We start from the raw sequence: 26,062 nt of genomic DNA, 5'->3' as shown, positions 1-26,062 counted from the left end.
TATAAAGATTTTGTTATGCGAGATGAGTAAATTCTAGAGATCTACTGTATAACACAGTACTTATAGTTAATAATATGGTATTGTGCACTGTAAAATATGTTAAGAAGATAGATCTCATATTAAGTGTTCTTACCAAAAACTAAAAACAAAACCTCACAAAAGAACACAGCAACGTTTTTGACGGGTTATGGGGATGGTATCAGGTGTCTGCATACATTAAACATGTGCAGTTTTTTTGTATATCAACTATAACTGAATAAAGCTAAAAAAATAAACATGTTAAGTAACTTTAAAAAAATTGAAAAGCTGTACATCAGTGCTACTCTCTACACTAATTTTTTTCTATTTTGGAAAATATAGGTGTTTTCATAAAACTATTATGTGTAGTCATGTGTAATGAGTCTTCAATAATTTTGAAGCGTGGAAAGGAGTTCCCAGATCAAAAGTTTCAAGAAACATTGGCACCTTGGTATAGGGATTAAGACCTTGGGCTCTGCAAGCTTTGTGACCTTGGGCACATTACTTACCCTCCCTGTACTTCAAGTTCTTGTCTGTAAAATGAGTATTATAATAAAAGTTGCCTCTTAGAATTTTTGTGAGATTAAGTTAGTCCGACACGTAAAACCCTTCCCACAGTGCCCGGAACATTGTCGAGGCTTTCACCAATGTTTGCCCCCATTGCTGTTACTACTGTCATTGTCATAAGTGGGTAACATGGGTGATCTCGCACACTCAGTGTAACATTAGTGGGCCAAGCCGTTCTTCCAACCAAATCATCCTTCCACACAACAGTGGAGTACGAGCCACTAGGTAGAGTCTCTTGGAGAAATCCACACCCTGGGTATTGGTCCGTTTCTCTGTTTGTTACAGTGGCAACACTATATTGCTGTTCTCTAGTTCAGTGAATGCATGACTGACAGAGGAGGTGACACCAACGTGACCACATGATTTGGGGAGAGGAGGAGATGGCGTTGCAAAGAGGCAGTGTGTGTTTTATCAGCCAAAATGTTCCCCGACCCTACACCCTTGAGTCACTCCCCTTTGCTTCACAGAGTTGCCAGCCTTAAGAGTCTGTGTTCCTTTTGGCTTTTCCCACAAGCATAATTCATCTCTCCATAATATTATAACACATCTTTATTTTCACAGTGCTATTCAACACCATTCCTCGCAGTCACAGCAGTCAAAGGGTCTAGTCAAAATTGCGAAGGACATAGAAATGAGCAATTCAATAATGCTGAAGGCCATCAACATAGTCAAAACTCCCTGTAATAAGAGAAACAGAAATGAAGAGTCATGGTCTTAGCACAATAATGGGTTTTCTGATGGCAATGAGGTGGCAATAGCTGGGAGAAGGATCCCTAACCTGTCTCAAGTGTATCTGATGCTTAGGAAGCAAATCAGTGGGGGCTCATGACAGTGTACAGCTGTTTTAGTATAACACAGTACCATACCACACAGCACCACACAACACAGCACCACACAACAGGTAACACACAGCACCATACAACACAGCACCGCACAACACATAGCACCACACAACACAACACAGCATCACACAACACAGCATCACACAATACACAACACATAGCATCATACAATACAACACAGCACCACACAACACAGCACCACACAACACAGCACAACAAAGCACAACACACAACACACAGCACAACACACAACACATGGCACAACACACAGCACAACACAACATAGCACAGCACCGCACAGCACAGCACCGCACAACACAGCACAACACACAGCACACAGCACAACACAACACAGAATATTATTTTTTTAAGCATATAAAATAGTCTACTTTCTAAAGTATGTGTAGGAAATACTCCATTTCATAAATAAAATACAAAGAAATAATATCAAAAAATGATCTGTTTAAGGAGAACCAAAAGTTAAGAAACAGGAAAAAGATAGAAACAAAAATAGAAAAGAAAAGAAAAAGAGGGAAAAGAGAAAACTACAGGCCCAAAAAAAGAGGAACATGCAGAAAAAGATGCATAAAAAGAAGCACAGGCTCAGTACCATTTTGTGTCCTTTTCATCATTGCTAAGGACCTTTAAAATGCTGTATCCTGACCGCTAACAGCACAGATAGGATGCACACCTTGTTAGGCGTTCAGAGGCTTGACACACTGGTGTTTAGCCTGTGATGGTTTGTAAAGATGACTATGGCTGACATCCTGTTCTACAACCATATTCGCCAATGTGTTTTGACTATAGGATGAAAAACTGTTTAGAGTCACAGGGTTTTTAGTGCACACATAATATATAATATCCCATGATGTACATTGTTGCCATCATTCATTTATTCTTTGGTGACAGGAAATAATTAATTTCCACTTCCTCCTCTGCTGTTCTGTTATTTTATTTTTTTTAAATTATTATTGGGGAATGTTGGGGAACAGTGTGGTGTTTTTTTTCCAGGACCCATCAGCTCCAAGTCATTGTCCTTCAATCTAGTTGTGGAGGGCGCAGCTCAGCTCCAAGTCAAGTTGTTGTTTTCAATCTAGCTGTGGAGGGCACAGCTCACTGGCCCATGTGGGAATCGAACTGGCGGCCGTGGTGTTATGAACACTCTACTCTAACCAACTGAGCCACCCGGCAGCCCCTCTTTTCTGTTTTTGTTTGTTTGTTTTTACCACACTGAACAATGCTGCAATAAGTATTCTTGCACACAAACCCTTATAGGTGGTTTAATTGCTGTGGAGATAGATACCTGCATTAACAGGTATGTGTATCTTTCACAGAAGTAAATATCTCCTTGCTTTCCAAAATGATAGTGACATTTTCACATTTCAACCACTGATATACAAGAGCATACTTTTCACCATTTTCCTACCTGTGATCATTTTTAAAACTCTCTAATTTTTGCCAATGTAGTGAATGTAAATCTTAGTCCATTGTTAACTTAATTGGCATTTCCCTGACTATTAGTGATTTTGAGCATCACTCTATGAGTTGGTTTGACCACTACAGTTACATTTTTATAAATTCCTTCTTCATAATCTTAGTCTGTTTTTTATTGTGTTCTTGACTTTTGTGTGTTATATTCAATCTTTGTATATATAAGTAAAAACATTAAAACTTTGCTGTTACCTGCTTTAAAAATATTTTTCTAATTCTTTTACTATACCAGAGTTTATACGTAAATATATATGTTACTCGTTTTTGCTTTCCAAATCAAGATATGTTATACATTTCCATCACCTCAGTGAGTTCTTTGTGTCCCTTTCCAGTCAATCCCCCTACTCCATTCAGAGGGAACCACTATTCCAATTTCTAGCACCATTTATTAAATTTGCCTGCTCATTTTTGTATCTGGATTTATTTGCTCAGTATAATGGATTGACATTCATCCATGTAGTTGCCTGTATCGGTAGGTTGTTCCTTTTATTTTGCTGCTAAGTAGTATTCTATTGTTTGACTAATCACAGTTTATTAGCCACTCTGCTGTTGATAGACATTTGAATTGTTTCTAGTTTTTAACGACAATGCATAGATTTGCTATGAACATTCTTGCATTTATTGCTGAGACATAAAATAGGTATGTGCTTAATTTTGTAAGAAGCTACCAACTAGTTTCCCAAGGTGGTTGAACCATTTTACACTCCCTCCAAAAATGTATAAGAAGAATTCTGGTTGCTTCACATTCCTGCCAACACTTGGTTTTGCCAGTTCTTTCAATTGAAGTCATTTTGGTGTATGTGCAGTGGTATCTTATTGAATTTTAATTTGCGTTTCCCTGGTAACTAATAATGTTGAGCACATGGTCACCAGCCATTAGTGTATCTTCCTTTGTGAAGTCTTACTCATTGTATATTTTTGTCTTTGTATTATGGATTTTCAGGGATGCTTAATATACTCTGGATATGGGTTCTCTGTCAGATATACGTATTGAGGAGATTATCTCCCGTTCTGTGCTTGCCTTTGCACTTACTTTTTAAAAAATTGAGATATAATTGACATACAACATTGTGTAAGTTTAAGGTGTACAATATATGGGTTCGATATATTTATAATTGGAATATGATTCCCACCATAACATTTGTTAGTTAAAATCTCCATCACATCACATAATTATTATTTCTTTTTTTGTGGTGAGAACGTTTGTGATCTAATTTCCTAGCAACACTGAAGTATATAATACAGTATTGTTAACTAAAATCACAAAGTTATTATTAGATCTCCAGAATTTATTCATCTTCTAACTGGAAGTTTATACCCTTTGACCACTAGCTCCCCAAATCCCTCCCCCCCCGCCACCCAGGCCCTGGGAACCACCATTCTACTCTCTGTTTCTACAAATTTGGCTTTTTGGATTCTACATGTGAGTGATAGCATACAGTATTTGTTTTTCTCCATCTGACTTATCTCACTTATCTGGCTTATCTCCTCAAGTTTATTGCAAACGGCAGGATTTCCTTCATTCTCATGGCTGAATAATATTCCACATATACATATTGGAATAATATTCTTTATATATATTATATATATCTCATGTTGTTTATCCATTCATCCATCAGTGGACACTTAGGTTGTTTCCATATCTTGGCTATTATAAATAATGCTGCAGTGAACATAGGGGTACATATAGCTTTTCAAATTAGTGTTTTTGTTTTCTTCAGATAAATACCCAGAAGTGGAATTGCTGGATCATATGGTAGTTAATTTTTTGAGGGATCTCTGTACTATTTTCCCATAGTGGCTGCGCCATTTATATTCCAACCTGCAGTGCACAGCTTTCCCTTTTCTCCATATCCTCTGCAACACTTGTTATTTCTTGTCCTTTTCTATAATAGCCATTCTATAAAATGAGAGATCATATCTCATTGTGGTTTTAATTAGCGTTTTCCTGATGATTCCTTGTGCTGAACGGCTTTTCATGTATTTGTTGGCCATCTGTATGTCTTCCTTAGAAAAATATCTATTCAGATCCTCTGCACATATTTTAATAGAATTGTGTTGTTGTGTTTTTTTACTACTGAGGTGTATGAGTTCTTTATATATTTTATATATTAGCTCCTTATAAGATATACGATTTATAAATATGTTCTCCCATTCCATAGGCTGCCTTTTCATTTTGTTGATGGTTTCTTTTGCTGTGCAGAGGCTTTTTAGTTTGTGTAATCCCACATGTTTATTTTGGCTTTTGTTGCCTTTGCTTTGGGTGTCAAAAAAAAAAAAAAAAAAAAAAAGTCATTGCCAAGATATATGTTAAAGGACTTACCATCTATGTTTTTTCTTTTATGTCCCTCTAGAAGTTTTATCATTTCACATCTTACATTCAAGTCTTTAATCCATTTTGAGTTGATTTTTGTTTAAGGTGTAATAACAATGGTCCAGTTTCATTCTTTTGATGTGGCTGTCCAGTTTTCCCAACACTAGTGGGAAGACTGTCCTTTCCCCACTGTATATCCTTGGCTCTTTGGTTGTACATTAATTGATCATATATGTGTGGGTTTATTTCTAGGCTCTCTGTTCTGTTCCACTGATCTCTATGTCTTTTGTCAATACTATACTGTTATGATGACTATAGCTTTGTAATATAGTTTGAAATCAGGAAGTATGATACGTTTAGCTTTATTCTCCTTAAGATTGCTTTGGCTATTTGGGGTCTTTTGTGCTTCCATACAAACTTTAGGATCCATCCCGCTCCGCCCCCCCCGCCATTTCTGTGAAAAATGCCATTGGAATTTTGGTAGTGATTGCATTGAATTTGTCAATTGCTTAGGTGGTATGGACACTTTAACAATATTAATTCTTCCAAACCATGAGCAGGGGATATCTTTCCATTTATTCATGTCTTCTTCAATTTCTTTCTTCAATATTTTATAGTTTTTAGTGTAGAGATCTTTCAGTTCTTTGGTTACATTTATTCCTAAACATTTTCTTTTTTTTTGATGTGATTGTAAATGTGATTGTTTTCTTAATTTTTCTTCTTGGTAGTTTGTTATTAGTGTTAGAAATGCAAGTGATTTTTGTATATTGATTTTGTGTCCTGCAATTTTACTGAATTCATTTATTCTAACAATTTTTTTTTGGTGGAATCTTTAGGATTTTCTATATATAATATCATGTCATCTGCAAACAGACTGATTTACTTCTTTTCTGATTTAAATGCCTTTTATTATTTATTTATTTATTTCCTAATTGCTCTGGCTAGGACTTCCAGTACAATGTTTAATAGAAATGGTGAGAGTGGCATCATTTTCTTGTTCCTGATCTTAGAGGAAAAGCTATTGCTTTTTATTGTTGACTATGATGTTAGCTGTGGGCTTGTGATATACCTTTTATTATGTTCAGGCACATCCCTCTATCGCAACGTGTTTAGAATTTGATTTTTTTTTTCATAGGAGGATGCTGAATTTTGTCAAATTCTTATTCGGCATGTTTAAGATGATTATATGATTTCTATACTTTATTACGTTAATGAGGTATTGAGCCATCCTTGCATCCTGGAATAAATCCCACTTGATCACAGTATATTATCTTTTTAATATATTGTTGAATTCAGTTTGTTAATATTGTGTTGAGGATTTTTTGCATTTACATTCATCAGGGATATGGGCCTGTAGTTTTCTTTTCTTGCAGTGTCCTGGTCTGTTTTGGTATCAGGATAATGCTGACTTTGTAAAATGAAATTTAAACCTCCACTTCTATTTTTTGGAAGAGTTTGTGAATGATTGGTATTAATTCCTCTTGATAGTAAATGTTTGGTAGAATTCACGAGTGAAGCCATCTGTTTCTAGACTTTTCTCTGTTGGGAGGTTTTTGACTACTGATTCAATATCCTTATTAATATTAATAATTAGTCTGTTCAGATTTTATATTTCCTGTATTTTAAAGTGGGTATTTTTTTTGTTTTGTTTGCCCAGTGTGTAGGAGTCAATCAGCTGGCTTATGGATTTCTTTCACAGGAAATTGTTCCATATATAGCTGTAAATTTGATGTGTTCATGAGAGGAAGAGAGTTTAGGAGCCTCCTATGTCACTATCTTTAAAGACTGCCTATGATATTTTATTATAGCAGGCTGAGCAGACTAATAGAAAGCCCTAACTCTTGATGTCTTACTTTCTTGATATGGATATTTGGATAATTTATTTTTCAATACTTCTTCTTTTTCAATGTTTCAATTTAAGGGTATAGAGTTTCCTCTAAACATACTTTAGTCGCATCCGATAAAATTTGGTATGAATATCTCATTATCATTTTATTTTAATATATTTTTAATTCTTCTTAGAGCCTTGCAAAATTTAGAATTTCCAAGGTGTTTTGGAATTGTTAGTTTTTTTTTTTTCCTGACATCTAATAGTTCCATTGTATTCAGAGAACATATACTCCTTTCAGTTTCATTAAGAATTGTCCTATGGCTCAGTGTGTAGTTTTATTGAGTGTTCTATGTGAAATCTTTCAATTATTATTTGTCAGTTAACATCTTTATTTCACCTTCACTTTTGATGAACATTTTAACCAGGCATAGAATTCCAGGTTAATAGTATTTCATTTGAGCACTTTAAAAATGTTTTTCCATTATCTTCTGGCCTCCATCAATTTTGTTCAAAAGTAGTTAACAGTATTCTGCAGTTCTTTGGTGCAGTGTATTATACACAGCATTTAGATCTATTTTCTTAATTGTCTTTTTCAAAATCCTATAATTTTATTATCTTTCTGCATATCATTTCAGTTACTAAGAGCTGTGTGCTAAAATTTCTTTTGATGATTTTACCTTTTTCTACTTATGTTTTTAAGTTTTGTTAGCTTTCCTCTTAATATTTTGAGCTGTGTTATAAGGAGAAATCAAACCTAGAATTGTGATATTTTTCTCTTGGTTTGATCCTTTTATCATTATGAAAGTCCCCGTATCCTGGAAGGCTTTTTGCCTTAAGTTTATTTTTTTTGTTATTACTATAGATAGATGCCTCTGGCAAACATTATGCAGTTCTGTTCTTTTTTAAACTCACTGTGACAACCTCTGTTTTTTAATTGGAGTAGTTCACATTTAATATGGTTACTGATATATTTATATTTAAATATCTCATTATTTATTTTTAAAATGCTCCATTTGTTATTTTTCTCTTTATTTTCAAACTTGAATTAATAAACTATTTAAAAATTATGTTTTGATTATTCTAATTTATCATTTGTCTAAGTTTACTTATTCTACATTAAAAAATTATTTTTCAGATGAGATCGGGCGCATTCAGGGTGGTAAGAGAGGGCTGGTAGATGAGGGTAAAGAGGATCAAACATACGGTGATGGAAAGAGAACTGACTCTGGGTGGTGAGCAAACAATGTGATATATAGATGATGTATTACAGAATAGTACATCTGAAATCCATGTAATTTTACTACCAATTGTCACCCAATAAAGTTTAATTTAAAAAAAAGAAAAGATTTTTCAAAGTGAAGACTATAGAAATTACCAACTGCCTCTTTAACTTACAATAGATATCACATCTCAGACAATGCTAGGATGTAAGAGAATTCTTTAATTCTATTTATACCCTTCCTGCTCTTATACCATTTTGTCATTTAAACACCACAAAAAATTACTATTTTTTAAACATTCCACATGTTTTTAGTTTTATCCTCAAATTTGCCATTTTCAATGCCCTTTATTCTTTCTAGCAGTACTGTGTTTTCCTTTGGTGTTTATCTCATGAGATTCCCTCTGCTTAAAGAAAGCCTTTAGTATACCCTTTTAGTGCAGGTTTGCCAATGCCAAATTTTTTCAGTTTTTGTTAGATATTTTTACTTCAACTTTACTTTTGAAGAATATTTTCCCTTACATTTTATGCTCAATTCATTTTTATCAAGTGTGCCATGGAAATAAAATAGATTTTTAAAAAATCTTTTCAACAAATGGTGCTTGGACAACATGCAAAATAATAAAGTTGAACTGTTTCCTGACACCATACACAAAAATTAAGATGGCTCATATAGCTAAATATAAGCACTAAAACAATAAAAGTTTTAGAAGAAAATACAGGAATACATCTTCATGACCTTGGGGCAGGCAATGGTTTCTTAGATACAACACCAAAAGCACAAGCAACAAAATAAAAACAATAAATTGGACTTCATCAAAATTAAGAACTTTTACTTTGCAAAGAATGAACTTAATGTATGCAAATTGTTAAAAATCTTTTATGTAATTAAAGAATGCCAGAATGTAAATTAGACTGTGACAAAGTAATCCAATTGCCTCACACATATGTAAAATAAGCTCACTGACGAGGATTAGGGGTGGAGGTAGGTGCTTAATGAAGTTGCTTTGGAAGTCAATGGAGTCTTTAAAACTAAATGCAAAAGTAACTAACTATAATCACTGTTTCCAATGGATTTATCAGTTAAATATAACTTGTCACTTATATTTATAAGTTATGTTTATCAATTTGATAAGTTATTATTTACCATTTATAAATTGTTTCCCATGGCGGTATCATTTAACAATCTGACACTACTCTGCATGTATAAACTAATTGAAAAATGAAGGAAATGGATAGAGGATGGTGGGAGTGAGGTTTCTCACTGTTGGAGGGGGAGGTTACAGATAATCGATGGGGGGGGGGTGTTAAAATGATCCATGTAGTGATGGATTAGTGCTGTAAACATATTATGAAACTCAAGCCCAGACTAATGTAGATGTTGATGGATACATAAAGAAATATTTATAGATGTGTGTATGTACATGGGTTAGTACACACACATATTTCCTGCTCTGTCAGCTAGGAGGGCCTCAGAAGCAATGGTACACCAGTAGTGGAAAGTACACCTAGTGCTCATACCTTGGTTTCTAATACCATTCTCCAACAAAAGGAACCAGAGCTCCTTGGAGAATTGGCCTATTGTAGGCCTACGGCAGGAGATACATAAGAGGAGCCTGGAGAATCTTGTCATGCCAGAAAGTATGGAAACACTAAAACAAACCCCCACCCCCCACTCATCACAATATAGGAATATGTCAAAGGATCACAGGAGCCAACTGAAAGAGCTCCCAACGGCTAAAATTGAACAATTTGCACAACGAAATGAATAGTTTTCGATCGTAACCCAGAGTATAAAATAAATACCCATACATCCATACTGACATAAATACATGATTAAATAAATAAGTAAATAGAGGAAGAATAGATAAATTCCCAGTTTAGAAGAATTTAAAATAATTTAGGCATATACTCTGTCTTCAAGGAGTTGGCACCTACCTCCCTATGTTTGTTGCCCACAGTGACTTCATTCCAAAGACTACAGTATAGAAAGGGGGGAAGCAGTAACTTGATACTGAGATGTATTCAGTTTATGAAGATGCATCAAGCTGTACACTTACTCTTAAATTTATAAAAGTTTAAAAAATATGTTGAACACTTCAACATTACATCTGTCTTTTTATGTGGAAGCCTGCAAATGATTCCAGGAAAACCTATTGACCATACAAACTGAATTTATCAAATGTTCTGAGGTCTAAGTCTCAGTAGGGTCTCAAAAATATGAGTATAGAGTATATATATGAATATATATATATATATATTGCCTGAAAGGATAAATTTACTCAAAGGGTCATCCAGGTGAGGACTGGTCAGATTTTGTAAACTAAAACAGCAATCTTATTTTTGAAATACATACGTCTGTGAAGAATTACATGAGTGTGAATTATAAAATGTCAAAATAGGTTATTTTGAATGGAAGGCTAGACCTCCACCCTGGAGGGCCCTGTCATACTTCCTTCCAGTTACTATCTCTCCCAAGGTAGCCATTATTCTAATTGCTATTTTTTTTTTAAAGACAATCTGCCATTTTTCACTGGTTACTTAAAATTTTTCTTTGTCTTTTGTTTTCTATATTTTCATTGTAATGTTTCTCCGTGTTTGGAGTTCACTGGACCTCTTGCTTATTTGGGCTAATGCTATTCATTGGTTTAAAAATCTGTCATTTTCTCTTTCTCATTCTCTTTATAATTCTAATCAAGTTCATGTTAGACTTGTTTACTCTGTTTCATATCCCTACTCTTTCTTCTGTATTTTTTGCTCCATGAAATGTGATTCATTCTGATTTATCTAGTGTGTACTATCAAATATTGTACCAAATTTTGTCGGAGTTTTGTGAGTCTATTGGATGTTTCCCCCAGATAGCCTTTGGTTTTGGTTTTGTCAGATGCTAGATGCACCAAATACCAAGTCCAAATTCAGGCTTGTGCATTCTTCACTCACCCAGTTGATGTCTACCCAAGGTTAAAATCCCAGTGGGGATGGGGGATGAGGGGATGTTGTCAGGGGCTCTGGTCTGTGCCCACAGTTTGTCAAGGACTTTTTCTTTCTCACTCTGTTCAGTAAATTTTCTCTGCTACTATATGGCAGAGTACTTTGTATGTCTTTTTGCCTTTACCTGAAGAGTGTTAATACTCTATCAAGGAATGTCTTTTCTATGTCTTCCTATCTTCACTGGACTCTGGGCCTTGATTTCTTTTTCCTTCACCGCACTTAGGCTGGGAATCAGATTCCAACTGAGCAGACTTGGCAAGTGGCCTTGAGGTATAAACAGCTTTATTGCTTTTTTACTTTCCATTGACAGACTTCAAGTTAAGCTTTCATCTAAAATTTGATCTAGGAGTTACAGATCACTTTTCACCTCTTCAGTGCTTGTAAGGTGTTTTAAATTTTTTTTTCCAATGTAGCTTTTTAGTTTGTTTTCAGAGAAGGGTTGATCCACACAACCCATTTCACTATTACCAGAACCAGTCTCTCTATTTTCTTCTCTTCTCCTGTTTCTGGTGGTCCTGGTACATCCAAATGCCTAGTATTCTAAGTATTTCTTAGAAGCTTCCATGTGAAATATTTCACTTCTATTAGGACTCCCTTTTCAAAAAGTTAGGCAATTAGTTTTCAACTTTCTCAGCAATTTTTAATGGGTCTTACTGGCTATCTTTTTCTCTTCATGTAGATTCATATCTTTTATATTCCTTTGCACTAATTTTAGTGTGATTTTAGAAAACGCAGAAATAAATGCCTGTTTTCAGTCTACCCTGTTTTATCAGAAGTCCAGTCTAAGTATTAAAACCCAGACTGTAAGAATACTCCACTCGTGATTCCAATGTACATCCAGGACTGTGAACTACTACCACACTGCTATACCTGTATTTTTCTTTTAGCATATCACTTATCGTTTATATTATACTCATTGACGTACATGTGTTATCTCCTCTACTCATCTATGAATTCCTAAAGTTGGAGGTTATAATGTGTTTATTTTTCTATTCTACAGTTTCTGGCTTAATGTCTATCAGGTACTATGATCTCTGGAAATGTTTGTGAATTAAAGAAAATGTGTCTGCAACGTTATTTGGACGGTGCTGATTGGGTGCTCATAAGTCTTTATGACCAAACCCATTACTCCTCACCTGAAAATGGCAGCATACTTACAATGAATAGGGCAGTAACAGCCTTGCACTCACTAACTTCTCCAGCATAGCCACAAAGGTAATTTTGATCTACAATGAAACCAAATGCAAGAAGAATGATTCCAGCTATTGCTGCCAGGGCACTAAAAAAATTCATTGATCGGCTCATCTTCACCTGAAAGAGAATAAGAACATAACACAGTGGCTCAGGCCCAGTCTGAGTTGACGGAACAATGGGTGGGGAGACTGGAGAGCAGGATTTTAGTCACAGCATGGCAATGCCACGAAACAGCTGTGTCATCTCGTGTGAGTCATTTTAACTCTTTGGGCTTCAGGCCCTCATTTACAGAATGAGGGGATCCAGTGAACTTTTAATAATCCTCCCATCCCCCATAAACTGTGCCTAAGTTAAATCCCATTTAATTGGGGTGGGGTATTCACTGGACAAATGAAGCTTTTAGGGGTAGCATTGCATTGCATTTTGATGCTCTGGTAAAAGTCGTGACCCATTTACATGCTGGTTTTATGACTATTTAACTAAACATTATATTTATTGGCAATTTTTATTTCTTCCTAAAACTACAAATCTACAGGAGATATCCTTTGCTGAAAATAATTTATTGGCTTATTAATTAACATTGCATGTCTTTGATTCTTTGAACAGAGTAAAAATATCCTACTTATAATTTATCTGTGTTAGAATTTCACATTCATCGACTCTGTATTATTTATTTTTAGATTCTGCTTATCAGGTTTATTTATGTTGTTTACAGTGTCCCTATCATATGAGTCAAACTACAGCTTATCGAAGTGTCTGTCATGCAACAGACACCAAAAATACCTGGAGAAAGAATGATGAGTTACTGAAATAATGACACCCATTCTGCCGTTTAGCTGAAGAATTTGAACAAGTCATTTATTCTATGCCTCAGTGTCTCTATATATAAAAATCAGAATTACACTAGTTGACCTAGAAAAGTCTCTATGAAAAAAAGAAGTAAATAATATTGATTGGTATCAATAATTGACAGTTTGTGCAATTTTAGTGGCTTAATGATTTTCCAAATTCATTTCCAAGGCTAGAATAAATTATTTATTACAAAGTTATAAATTTTTAATGAAAGGAAAATATAACTCACCAGAGTTTCTGTGGTTTTTCTTTCCAATGCAACTAGGAAGGCTCCGGAATTAATGAACTGTTACAAAGAATAAATATCTTAGCTATGGACATGTTTAGCTGATATTAAAGAGTTCTCACAGACTTTTACATGTTTCTTTTACAGACACTCCTTCGTACTTCACACAATCCTCAGGGATATGAGAAGGGTGAGATGCTTTGTATGGTTGTCCATAAATGAATAGTAGACAAAATACTAGACTAGAAATTTGCTTTAGCCTTAACTATTTATTTGAACATGATAACTTGTTTTAACCTCACTAGGCTTTAGTTTTCTCATCCATCTCCCTGAGTAGCGACTGCAGACTCAGCTTGGATATCCTGACATACTGTAGTCAAATCAGTTTGCAATCAATATGATCAGATTCCATTATTCTTCTAAGAACATCCTTCACACCCATTTGCAATCCAATATCCAATGTGCTCTCTTGGATGGGAACATAGGTGGAGTTGGAGCCAATATTCTGGGAATTTTGAGAGCATCCCAAGAATTTTCATGGTGGTGAGTCATCTGTGGCATCACCATTGTGTAGCAGAAACTTCAAATCCGATTACAACACACCCATTTTTACATTTCTAGTTGCCTTGCCTGGTGTTTCTACAGCTTCATCCCTTCACTCTTAATCTCTGCACTGAACTCTTAACAGTTTTCAGAATAGAAAGTGTTCTCCTGTGCCTCAAACTTTTTTCTCATGTTTCTCCTTTGTCATACAGCAAGATATCCCTACACACCCTGGCATCCAACCATCTCCACGTCCCTTCTCTGTATATGTCCTCATCTGATTAACTTCCTTTAAAACCCAGTCAAGCTGGAAATGTCTCTGGGCAACTTCCCCTCTGTTTTGTAGGTGCTTTTCCTAGTGAGGCAGTTTGTGTGTCTTCTGTCACCAGTCATTGCACCACATGGTAATTGATTCTCCACTCAGCTGCAACCTTGAGACCAGGACTGCCTTTTCTCTGAATCCCTATACACTACCCGTTATCTAGCACTAAATTAATATAAAATAATGTTTATTGAATGTGATTAAATGTGGTCTAATAAATGCGTTTGTGCAGCTCAAAGGTACATCTAAGAAGCCTTCTCTCTTCTCTGAAGACTAAATTGAGCCTTCATCTTGGCTTACATAAGCACTTTCTACATCTCTGTGATATCATTTGTCACATTGCCTGGAAATGACCTGTTTACATGTTTTCTTTCTTGCTAGACTGAGGGGCATTTGAAGGAAGAGCCCATGTATTATTATTTTTGTTTGTTTGGTGTTTGTTTTCCCCCCAGTTTTATTGAAATACAATTGACATACACCATTGAATAAGTTTAGGGTATGCAGCATGATTTGACTTATATATATATCATGAAATGATTGCTACAATAAGTTTAGTTAATATCCATAATCTTATATAGATAGGAAAAAGGAAAAATAAAGAAAGAAATGTGTTTTTCCTTGTGATGAGAAGAACTCTTTGGATCTAATCTCTTAAAAATTTTCATATTTATCACAGCAGTATTAACTGTAGTCACCATGTATAGGATTGTAGATTTCATCCTTAGTACTTTTTTCTCTTATAACTGGAAATTTATACCTTTTGATTACCTTCATCCACCTTCACCCTTCGCTCACTCTCTGTCTCTGGTAACCACAAATCTGATCTCTTTCTCTTTTTTCTTCTTTTCTTTTTCTTTTTTAGATTCCACATATAAGTGACAACATACAATATTTGTCTTTCTCTGTCTGACTCATTTTACTTAATATAATGCTCTCAAGTTTCATCCAGGTTGTCACAGTGGCAGGATATCCTCTTTTTTATGGCTGAATAACATTCCATCCTATCTACTATCTATCTATCTATCCATCTATCTGTCTAATATAGCTATATCTATCTAATTATATCTAGATCTAGCTCTAGGTATAATAACTTCTTTATCCATTTGTCCGTAGATGGACACTTAAGTTTTCTCCATGTGTTGGCTATTGTAAATAATGCTGCTGTGAATATGGGGGTACATACATCTCTTTGACATAGTGCTTTTGTTTCCTTTGGATATATTCCCAGCTGTGAAATTGCTGGATCATGTGGTAGTTCTAGTTTTAATTTTTTGAGGAGCCTGCATACTGGTTTCCATAGTGAGGGCCCACATATTATTAACTTTGGATCCTCGTTGCCTTCCTCTATGTGTCTGGCTTATAATAAATAGTAACTAATTTTGAATGAATGCATGGATAAATAACCTCAAGACACAAGGAAATATTCCCAAAGGAACTTTAAGACCCAATATGAGATGTTAGTAACTCTGATGAATTAATGGGGAAATAATTTCAACAAGGTTGATTTTTATTTTAATTTTTCAAAGCCTATCATACAACTGAATGTAGCTCATTTCATAACTAAGGCACTAATATGCCTGTTAGTGAAATTTGGCTTCAAATTTAGCTCGATTGACTATACTCACCAAAATGGAGCTCCAGAATGGATATCCTGTAACAAATATAAAGGGGAACCTTGGGTATGGTTTTTCAAAGGTGAAGAGAAAAATAACTCCAAAGGAAAAGTTCATCAGTCCAAACAAGATCTGGATAGCCTGTAAATAGAGGAAAAAAGACACGGTGAGGAAATAGCAAAATGGTGGGTTCTTTCGAAAACGTAGAAGATCTCCTTTTCATAAAAGGATTTGACAATTACCCTCTTTTATAAATAAGAGAAGGACAGCAAAAGTCCCTTAATGATGCACCCAGGTATTTTCTTGATCCCTGTCTATCTGGTATTTAGTAAAAGGTAAAATGATCTAAATCAATGCTCCTGAAAATACAGTCCATAGATCAGCAACCATAGGATCACCTGGGAATTAGAAATGCAAATTATTAGGCCAAATCCTATATGAACTGAATAGAATCCCTAGGTTAAAACTGAAAATAGAACTACCATGTGATCCACCAGTCCCGCTTCTGGCTGTATATCCAAAGGAAATGAAATCACTACCTTGAAGAGATAACTGCACTTATTCAGTGCAATATTATTTACAATAAGCAAGACATGGAAACAATCTAAGTGTCCATTGATGGATGAAAGGAGAAAGAAAGTGTGGTGTATGTATACAACGAATACTATCCAGCATAAAAAGAGAAGGAAACCCTGCCATTTGCAACAACATAGATGAACCTAAAGGGCATTATGTTAGGTGAAATAAGTCAGAGAAAGACAAATTTTGTATAATTTTCTTTATATGTGGAATCTTAAAACATCGAACTCATAGAAACAGAGTAGCATGGTGGTTGCCAGGGGTGGAAGAGTGGGGAGAATGGAGAGATGTTGATCAAAGGATATAAACTTCCAGTTATAAGTTTTGGGATCTAAAGCACAGCATGATGACTACAGTTAACAATACTGTATCTTATACTTGAATGGACTATGCGAGTTGAGCTTTAATGCTCTCACTAGCATAAAAACAGAATGGCAATTACATGAGGTGAAAGATGTGATAACTAACATTTTTGTGGTAAACATTTTGCAATATATGGGTATATCAAATCATCACATTGAACATCTTAAGCTTACACAATGTTAGATGTCAATTACATCTCAATAAAGCTGGGGGAAAACCTGCAAGTCTTTAGCATACAAATTCTAAAGTTTGAGAAGCAGTGGATTCTAAATCACTGGACCAGCCTGGCCTCAAGCAGAGTGGATTATCAGAACACCCTTCTGTTGACAACAAGTCCTCTGAACCTGTGGAGGAATTTTCACATCCCTGGGTTCAGAGCACTCCCTCACCTTTTCTGTTTTTTCTTCCTATGTTACTACAAAAGCACTTTCTATACCTGTGACACACTACAGCACCAAGCAGTGGTTTGACAAATGCTAGGGAAGATTCATGAGAATGACGTGAAGAATGGAAGGTGTAGGATGTATGAATCTATATCCTCTGGTCTCTTTTATTCCCAGTCCACCTTCTCGGTCTGAGTACAATCTCATATACTCTCATAGCAACTTTTCCTTTAAGTAGGTGAGCTGTAGACGATATTATTTTCCTCAACTCCAGACCAACATTTTTAGCTCCTGTCAAACATCTCCACTTGAATGTCCCACAGTTACCTTATATTCAATATGTCCAAAAGTGAGTTCACTTTTGTCCCTTTAAATCTTTTCTTCTTTCTGTGTGTTGTACATTCTATGGGTTTTGGTAAATGTGTAACAACAAGTATCCACTATTATAGTGCAGTACAGAATAGTTTTCCTACTCTAAAAATCCTCTGTCTTCCATCTATTCATTGCTCCCTTCCTCCTCCATCCCCTGGCAACCACTGATCTTTTTATTGTTTCCATATTTTGATGTTTCCAGAATGTCCTGTAGTTGGAATCATATAGTTTGTTGGCTTTACAGGCTGACTTCCTTCACTGTGCATTTTAGGTTCCTCCATGTCTCTTCCTGGCTTGAGGACTCATTTACTATGAGCACTGAATAATATTTTTTGGTATGGATGTACCACAGCTTATCTTTCCATTCTGATTTTTCTTATTTCTTAATTTGTATTTTTTAATCCTCTTATATCTTTTAATTCTAGTTTGTTCTCTCCCAGCTTTCCTTTGCCATATCCAAACTATGCTATCACGTGCTTTTGTTCATGATGCTTTCTCCTTCTAGAATATTCTCCCTCTCTCTTCTCCGTTCAGTTCCACTTATTAAAATTCCATCACTTCTTCAGAGTTCAAATTAAATGCCAAGTTTGCCATGCTGTTGCCTCATCCCTTTTAGATTGTACTAACTGTTCTCTCTGTGTGTACTAACTGTTCTACCTGGTGGGGTTACTTTGCCCCACCACCAACACCATTTGCGGCTCTCGTTAGATGCTACATTGAAGTGGTTTTTGTTTGTTTGTTTTTTGTTTTGTGTTTTTTATTGGGGAATATTGGGGAACAGTGTGTTTCTCCAGGGCCCATTAGCTCTAAGTCGCTGTCCTTTAATCTAGTTGTGGAGGGCACAGCTCAGCTCCAAGTCCAGTTGCCATTTTTAACAGGGGGCGCAGCCCACCATCCCATGCAGGAATTGAACCGGCACCCTTGTTGAGAGCTCGTGCTCTAACCAACTGAGCCATCCGGCCGCCCCAAAGTGTTTTTAATATTTTTATTTTATTTCTTCTAAATTATATATTTCTTCCCTCAATGAGGAAAACTAGGTTGTGTTTATTTCTGTAACCCTTATAGCGTCTAACATAGCTTCTTCCACATAGTTCAATACATATTGCTAAAATAATTTGAACTCTGTAGCAAACGTTTGGACACCATTATAGTCGAAAGACACTAAAACAGTTTAAACAGATGGACCTCTTTTGCATGTCAGTGGTACTATCTTTCTCTACTTCTTTGTTTCTTTTTTCTTCTTTTTTTTTTCTGAAAAAAAGAAAAGTTAATTTCTTGGAGGCTGGGGATTGAAAGGACAAATATTTTCTAAGACAGGGCAATATTACAGCCTCAAACATACCTGAATCCCCACATTGTCTGAAATGAGGATTGGTAAATAAAAAGGTAATTAATATTCATGAAATGGTTAGATGGGTGGATGGAGAGATGAGCACTTACAATATTAATGGGATTTTCTGCAAAAGCCACATGTATAAAAATATCATGTCATGTTGTCAAACTGAATTTTTAATTTTTTAATTTTTATTTTTTTAAAGAGAAATAATTTTTTTATTATACCCTTTTAAAAAAATTTTTTGTTAGGGAATATTGGGGAACAGGACCCCAGGGCCCATCAGCTCTAAGTCATTGTCCTTCAATCTAGTTGTGTGGGACGCAGCTCAGCTCCAAGTCCAGTTGTCATTTTTGATCATTAGCTGCGAGGGGGCACAGCCCACCATCCCATGTGGGAATTGAACCAGCAACCTTGTTGTTGAGAGCTCGAACTCTAACCAACTGAGCCATCTGGCCACCCCTGAATTTTGATTGATTGGAGAAATGTAAAACTGTAGAACTCAATAACCAGGATACAGAATCTGGTCTATTGATTTCTACTTGGTTTTCTCTTTCCTTTATTTTCCCTGAACTTGGCTGGAAAAATATCTCTGAGGTGCTCAGTTTCGATATTTTTACTTTGTGAACTTTAAGAGCCCAGGGACTTTGGCTTATTTGTTTTACATTTTTCTGTCCATGGAACGTTGTACAGAAATTGGTATAGAAACATGATACATACTTCCTGAATTTAATAGAAATGAATGTTGGAATTGGCTTCTACCTTAGAACATTGTGCCGTCAGATATTTTTCCCTTTCTTCCTCCCCTTGTCCCGTCTTAGTTTAAGCTTCTATAACAAAATACCATAGACTGGGTAGGTTATAAGCAACAGAAATTTATTTCTCATGTTTCTGGAGGCTGGAAGTCTGAGAGCCAGTTGCCAGTGAGGTTGGGTTCTGGTGGGAGACTGCTTCCAGTTGCAGACTGAACTCTACTATATCCTCACGAGGTAGAAAGAGAGCTCGCTAATTCTGTGGCCTCTTCTTGTAAGGGCACTAATCCTATTCCTGAGAACTCCACCCTCGTGACCTAATTATTTCCCAAAAGACCATCTCCAAATACCCTCATCTTGGGATTAGGGTTTCAACATATGAATTGGGTGGACCACAAACATTCAGTCCATAACATTCTGCCCCTGGTCCCCCCAAATCAATGTCCTTCTCACACAAAAAATACATTCATTCTATCATAATAGCCCCAAAGTCTTATCTTGTTTCAGCACCAACTTTAAAGTTTAAGTCCAACGGCTCATCTAAATATCATCTAAATCAGATATTGAGTCAGACTTGAGATACGATTCATCCTGAGGCAAATTCCTCTCCAGCTATGAACCTCTGCAGCCAGTCCAGTTATGGCTTCCAAAGTACAATGGTGGCATAGGTATAGAATAGATATTCCTATTCCAAAAGAGAGAAATAGGAAAGAAGGAAGGGGTGATGGGTCCCTAGCAATGCAAATTCCATTAGGTCTTAAGGCTTCAGAATAATCCTTTACGGCTTGATGCTCTGCCTCTGCATCCAATGGGATGGTGGTCTTGTCTTCAGGACCCACTGGGGTAGTGATCTTGTTCCTGCAGCTCCACTGGACAGAAGTTGTGCCCATAGGCTCTGACTGGCCCAGTCCCCAGGGTTCTGGTGGCTCTTCCCCCATGGGTTTTAGCAGAGGTCATCTGGCCTCTTGAAGCCCAGGTGGTAGCCTTGATGTTGTCTGAACTACTTTAGGGATGGTTCTTCCCATGTCTTGAAGAACAGTGTGCATTCATGGCCCAATACCTCTACTGCCTCATCCTATAAAACCCAAGAAATCTGACAGCCTTCCTTCGTTACTTCTTGTCATCTTCCCCTGACAGTTTGCCTGCTGAGGTGGCTGATTTAAGGCCTTGGTTCACACCCACACTAATCTCTTAATTAAAAGGCCCTTTGGCCATACCCCTCATGTTCTCTTCTTAACACTCTCTCAGTTTTTGCAATATGGCTAAGCTGAGAATTTTCCAAATCTTTAAGTTCTAATTACTTTTGCTTAATAATTCTGTATTCAAGTCATTTCTCTCTTCTAGCATTTTACTGTAAGCAGCCAGGAGGAACCAAACCACTTCTTCAATGCTTTGTTTAGAAGTTTCCTCAACTAAATATACAATCTTCATGGCTTGCAAGTTCTCCCACAAAACAGTAGAACACAAACACAGTTCAGCCAAGTTCTTTGCCACTTTACAAAAAAGATATCCTTTACTCCATTGTCCAATAATATGTTCCCCATTTTCATCTGACACCTCATCAGCATGGCCTTCCCTATCTATATTTCTACCATTATTCTGTCCAGGGTGACTTGGGTATTCCTTAAGATGGTGCCTTTCTCTATGGCTCTACTCTTTTCTTTTTGAGCTCTCACTAAAATTGCCTTTACAAGTCCCTTTATGAAAATCTCAGCTTCTTCTAACATGCTCCTAAAAACTCTGCTAGTCTCTACCATTACCCAGTTCCAAAGCTGCTTCCACATTTTAAGTATTTGTTATAGCAGCAACCCACTTCTTGGTACCAGTTTCTGTCTTAGTCAATTTCAGCTGCTATAACAAAATTACATAGACTGGGTGGCTTATAAACAACAGAAATTTATTTCTCACAGTTCTAGAGGCTAAAAGACTGAGATCAAGGAGATCAGAAGACTGAGATCAGTTTCTGGTGAAGACCCTCGTCTGGATTGCAGACTGCTGACTTCTCTGTTGTAACCTCACATGATGAAAAGAGAACTAGGTAACTCTCTGACCCCTTCTTACAAGGGCACTAATCCCATTCGTAAGGTCTCCACCATCATGAGCTCATTACTCCCCCAAAACCCCACCTTCAGATGCTACCACATTGGGATTATGGTTTCAAATATGAATTTTGGGGAACACAAATATTAAGTCTATAACACACCTTCACTAGAGTTTGCACTGGGGCAAATCTTACTTACCCCAAAGAGTTTCACTTTTGTAGCAAGTAATTTTGGAAAGGGAATGCTAGACTCATAGGTTGTGGTTGCATAGTCCATTGACTGAAATTCGGGAACAGTGACCTCTGGAGGAAATACCAGAAACACAGGTTTGTGTGCAGTGTTTGAATCCATGATAGCGTCGTTGATCTTTTGAAGTGAAAAACTGATTTAGTTGGTACTTCAGTCTAGACCATGTTCTTCTCCTGTCCCAAGGCTGTGTGGAGCCCTGGCAGTGTTGTGCTTTGTCTTAGAATTATAGAATCATAGAGTCACAGAGTCATGGAACCTCTGGACTGGTCAAGATCTCAAGAAGGTGAGTGAGTAAAAGGACCAAGTCTACCGGTCAGAGGACCTGACTGGTAGTCCTTGTTCAGTCAAAAACTCACTGTGACCTTGGGAAAGTCAATCCCTCCCTCTTGGTTTCAGCTTCCATATATGTACATTGATCAGGTTGCACTAGAAGATCTATAAAGACATTTCAAGTCCCAAATAAATGAGTATTGTGAACATTTATTCTAGTTCTCTATCTTCAGGCAGGTAGAGGACAAACCCCACAGGCCACAAAATTAATTCACTACTGCTTGAAGTAGACAGAGTGTCTATTTAGCCTGTCACGTTTGTTTTTTGCCATCTGATTTTGTTAGCTTTCATAGCTTTAGCTATGAACAAACCACCCTGAAACTTAGTGGCTTCAAACAACCACCATTTGATTTTGCTCACAATTCTGTAGATCATATGGGTGGTTCCATTGTTCTGGTCCAGCTCAGCTCTTCTCTTCCAGGTTTTCTCATGCATCTGTGGTCAACTGGGGAAGTGATCAGCACTAGATGATTTAGTATAGCCTCAATCACGTATCTGGCAGTTGGCAGACAATTTGTTCTCCTCTGATTCACAAATGTTTCTCAAAACTGTTGAATCATGTGTGCTAATGTCCCATTGACCTAAGCAAATTGTATGGACAATCCAGATTCAAAGGGTAAGGAAATAGACTCCATATCTTCATGGGAGGATGTGTACTGTCATATTACAAGGACATATGAGGTATGACAATTAAGTTCGCGAATTTGTCCTAACGATGTTGCTAACTTTTTTGATATCAGAGGGATTATTCATTATGAATTTGTACCAATCAGACAAAGAGTTAACCAGGCTTACTATTTGGAACTGCTGAAAAGGCTGCGTGAAAAAGTTTGACAAAAACGACCTGAACTTTTTGCCAACAATTCATGGCTCCTGCATCATGACGATGCACCAGCTCACAAGTCATTGTCTGTGAGAAAGTTTTCAGCCAGTAAACAAACACCCTCTCTACTCACCCGATTTGACCCCAAATGATTTCTTTCTTTACAGGAAGATAAAGGAAATATTGAAAGGAAGACATTTTGATGACATTCAGGACATCAAGGGTAATCCGACCACAGCTCTGATGGCCATTCCAGAAAAAGAGTTCCAAAATTGCTTTGAAGGATGAACTAGGCACTGGCATCAGTGCATAGCTTCCCAAAGGGAATACTTTGAAGGTGACCATAGTGATATTCAGCAATGAGGTATGTAGCAATTTTTCTAGGATGAGTTCATGAACTTGATTGTCAGACCTTCATCGATGAAGGGAAGGGAAGAATTGTGTCCATTTATACACTCTATTTTATCATCCTCTATTGTTTCCTAATAAGATCAGGTTTTCCTAAATTGAAAATCCTGATGTCACAGCCTCTAGCCACTTGCCAGTTAGAACGTTTTAAAAGACCATCCCCCTTATGATTTATTTTCTCTGAATTTACCTTCTCTTATTCAATTTACCATGAACATAGAATCCTAATGGTGACCATCCTTTATGAAAATCCTCTGATGTTGGATTAGTGTTCTCTGAGTTAAGAAATCTCTATTTCAAACATTTTATATATCCCATTTCATCCTCACTCATATTTTTAGCTCTCCTCTGGACCTTGTCCAGTTTCTCTCTCTCTCTCTCTCTCTCTCTCTCTCTCTCTCTCTCTCTCTCTCTCTCTCTCTCTCTCCTAGAATTAATTCTAAGTCCTCTCTTTATTTATTAGTTATGGGGTCTTGGCTAAATGATATATTAACTTACATATTCAAATTAACTTACATATGTATTAAAATATTAAATTTCTTATCCAAAAATGGAAATAATAATTGTTACCTTGTAGGGTTATTGTGAGTGAATTCTAAAGTATTTGGCATGTAGTGGATGCTAGATACATTGTTATAATAAAAATAATAGCATTGAATATATTTCTATTATTATTACCATTTTTAATCAGGATGGCTAGGTGTTTTGTTTTGCTTTAGTTCCATGTTATTTCCAAAGTTTATTTTGGTTGGCTGTTTATCAGCTAATTGTCCTGTTTATTTTTATGAGCTTGGTAATAAGAATATTGGACATGTCACACTGAGTTAGTCCAGAAGTTATCCTACCTCATTTCTCCATTTCAGGGTGACTGTGGAACTTCACAATGTTCTGCTAATAAGTCTGCGAGGCCCTTTGATACATAGATAACACTTATTTGTGCACCACTTTTCGTCTTCCATGTCCTCAGATTTCTTCGTATTATATTTTCTAATCTGCCCAAACCTACTCTTTTAATAGGAATTACTCCAGCCTTAAGGAGGCTTATGTTTGAGATCCCTGAATTCCTCAATTCCTAAGTGAAGCTTTTATTTCAAGCTTCTTATTGCTAGTATTACGGGGAAGTTATGATCCAAGTGGTCAAAGTTCCGTGATTCACAGTGCGATTAGCCCTCTCCTTCTCATAGCTCTGATTGTCTGGCTAGATTGTTCCAAGGAAGGCTCTCTGTGCTCTTTTATTCTTCTCTTCCTGCAGCTGAAGCTCAATGTTATTTTTCAGTTTTTCATTTTTCTCTCTGTTGCAAAATCTACCCCTTTTTAAAGATCCACATCCATATCCTAGAGAATGTAACAGGAGCCGTCAACTAGTGTGACCAGATGTCACCTGCTTAGGGGTTCCCAGAAGCCTCTCATTTTCTCTTGCTCTTTAAGTTATAAATAATAATGGCTCTAGATCTTGTCCCATGAATGATGATAAAACCTAGTTTCCGTCCCAGATATATCTTGGGAGGGGTAAGTGGATATGAAGGAAGCAACCTGGTCTTCTCTTTTGCTTAGTGGTCTTCATCTCTGTATTTCCTGCTTCTGCTGAATTCTTAGTTTTCACTGTATGTCTGGGCTTCTATGTATGCATTTCCTTCAGGGCTCACAGCTTTTAAGCTGTCAAATGATTTATATAGTAGTTGGGCTAGGAAATCGAATCCCTGAGCTTATCATTTTTTCTCACCACTTTGTCCAGTGACAATAGGAGCAAGCAGCCAATCTCATTTTATTCATTAGTTTTCCAAAAATGTTCAAAAGCATCACATGCAGGTACCCAGCTCCTTGCTTCTTATCAGTTGTTGATAGGAGTATACAATATTTTGTGTCCTCTATTGCCAGATCATGCCATGGACTATCAGTGCTCTCTTTACTATTGGAAATACAGTTCTTAGCGTCTTTAAATCTAATCAGATTTCAGAGCCAATTCCAGAAACCTTAGCACGAATTCAGAAAAGTCATCTTAAAATTCTGTTCCCCTAGGTACCACTTTGCATAAAACCTGTATTAGGGTTCTCCAGAAAACAAAATGTGTGTGTGTGTGTGTGTGTGTGTGTGTGTGTGAGCGCGCACGCGCGCGCGCACGTGTGTGTATTCTATTTGTTCTCTTTCTCTGGAGAACCATTATACAGATTTTATGGAAAGTGGTACCTAGGGGAACAGAATTTTAAAGATAACTTTTCTGCATATACATATATATATTCTTGGAGAGTGGAAAGGTCACTATGGGTCTGTGGGGTAATAGGAGCTTCTGACTTGCTCCCTAATATCATTTCCAGTGGGATGGAAAAAGCTCAGAGAGGATTTTTTTTTTTTAATATTCTTACATTTTCACATTGTAAGTTTAGACCCTAGGAGGCACTGTATTT

At 36.5% G+C, this 26,062-nt stretch overlaps 1 protein-coding gene across 1 annotated transcript; it reads right to left on the bottom strand.

Annotated features, from left to right (window-relative positions):
- Window positions 1-1,152: 1,152 nt before the first annotated feature.
- MS4A5 (membrane spanning 4-domains A5) lies at window positions 1,153-22,198 on the bottom strand. Its single transcript, XM_019753999.2, has 5 exons — window positions 22,046-22,198; window positions 16,036-16,164; window positions 13,549-13,605; window positions 12,432-12,584; window positions 1,153-1,263 (listed from the first exon to the last, which is right to left on the bottom strand). The coding sequence occupies exons 1-5, from the start codon at window positions 22,196-22,198 to the stop codon at window positions 1,153-1,155; spliced, it is 603 nt and encodes a 200-aa protein (XP_019609558.1).
- Between the last annotated feature and the right edge of the window lie 3,864 nt (window positions 22,199-26,062).

The sequence above is a fragment of the Rhinolophus sinicus genome, chromosome 14 (genome assembly GCF_057876585.1).
Source record: "Rhinolophus sinicus isolate RSI-liver-muscle chromosome 14, RSI-T2T, whole genome shotgun sequence".
Classification (NCBI taxonomy): Eukaryota; Metazoa; Chordata; class Mammalia; order Chiroptera; family Rhinolophidae; genus Rhinolophus; species Rhinolophus sinicus.
This window is presented reverse-complemented; position numbering and strand designations above follow the sequence as displayed.

What these genes read in the sequence shown, in the direction of transcription:
- MS4A5 (XM_019753999.2), bottom strand. Translation starts at nt 22,198, where the DNA reads ATGGATTCAAACACTGCACACAAACCTGTGTTTCTGGTATTTCCTCCA. An exon ending in CATTCTGGAGCTCCATTTTG is followed by an intron (nt 13,606 to 16,035) that starts GTGAGTATAGTC and finishes TCTTTGTAACAG; the next exon opens with TTCATTAATTCCGGAGCCTT. An exon ending in GAAAAACCACAGAAACTCTG is followed by an intron (nt 12,585 to 13,548) that starts GTGAGTTATATT and finishes ATTCTCTTTCAG; the next exon opens with GTGAAGATGAGCCGATCAAT.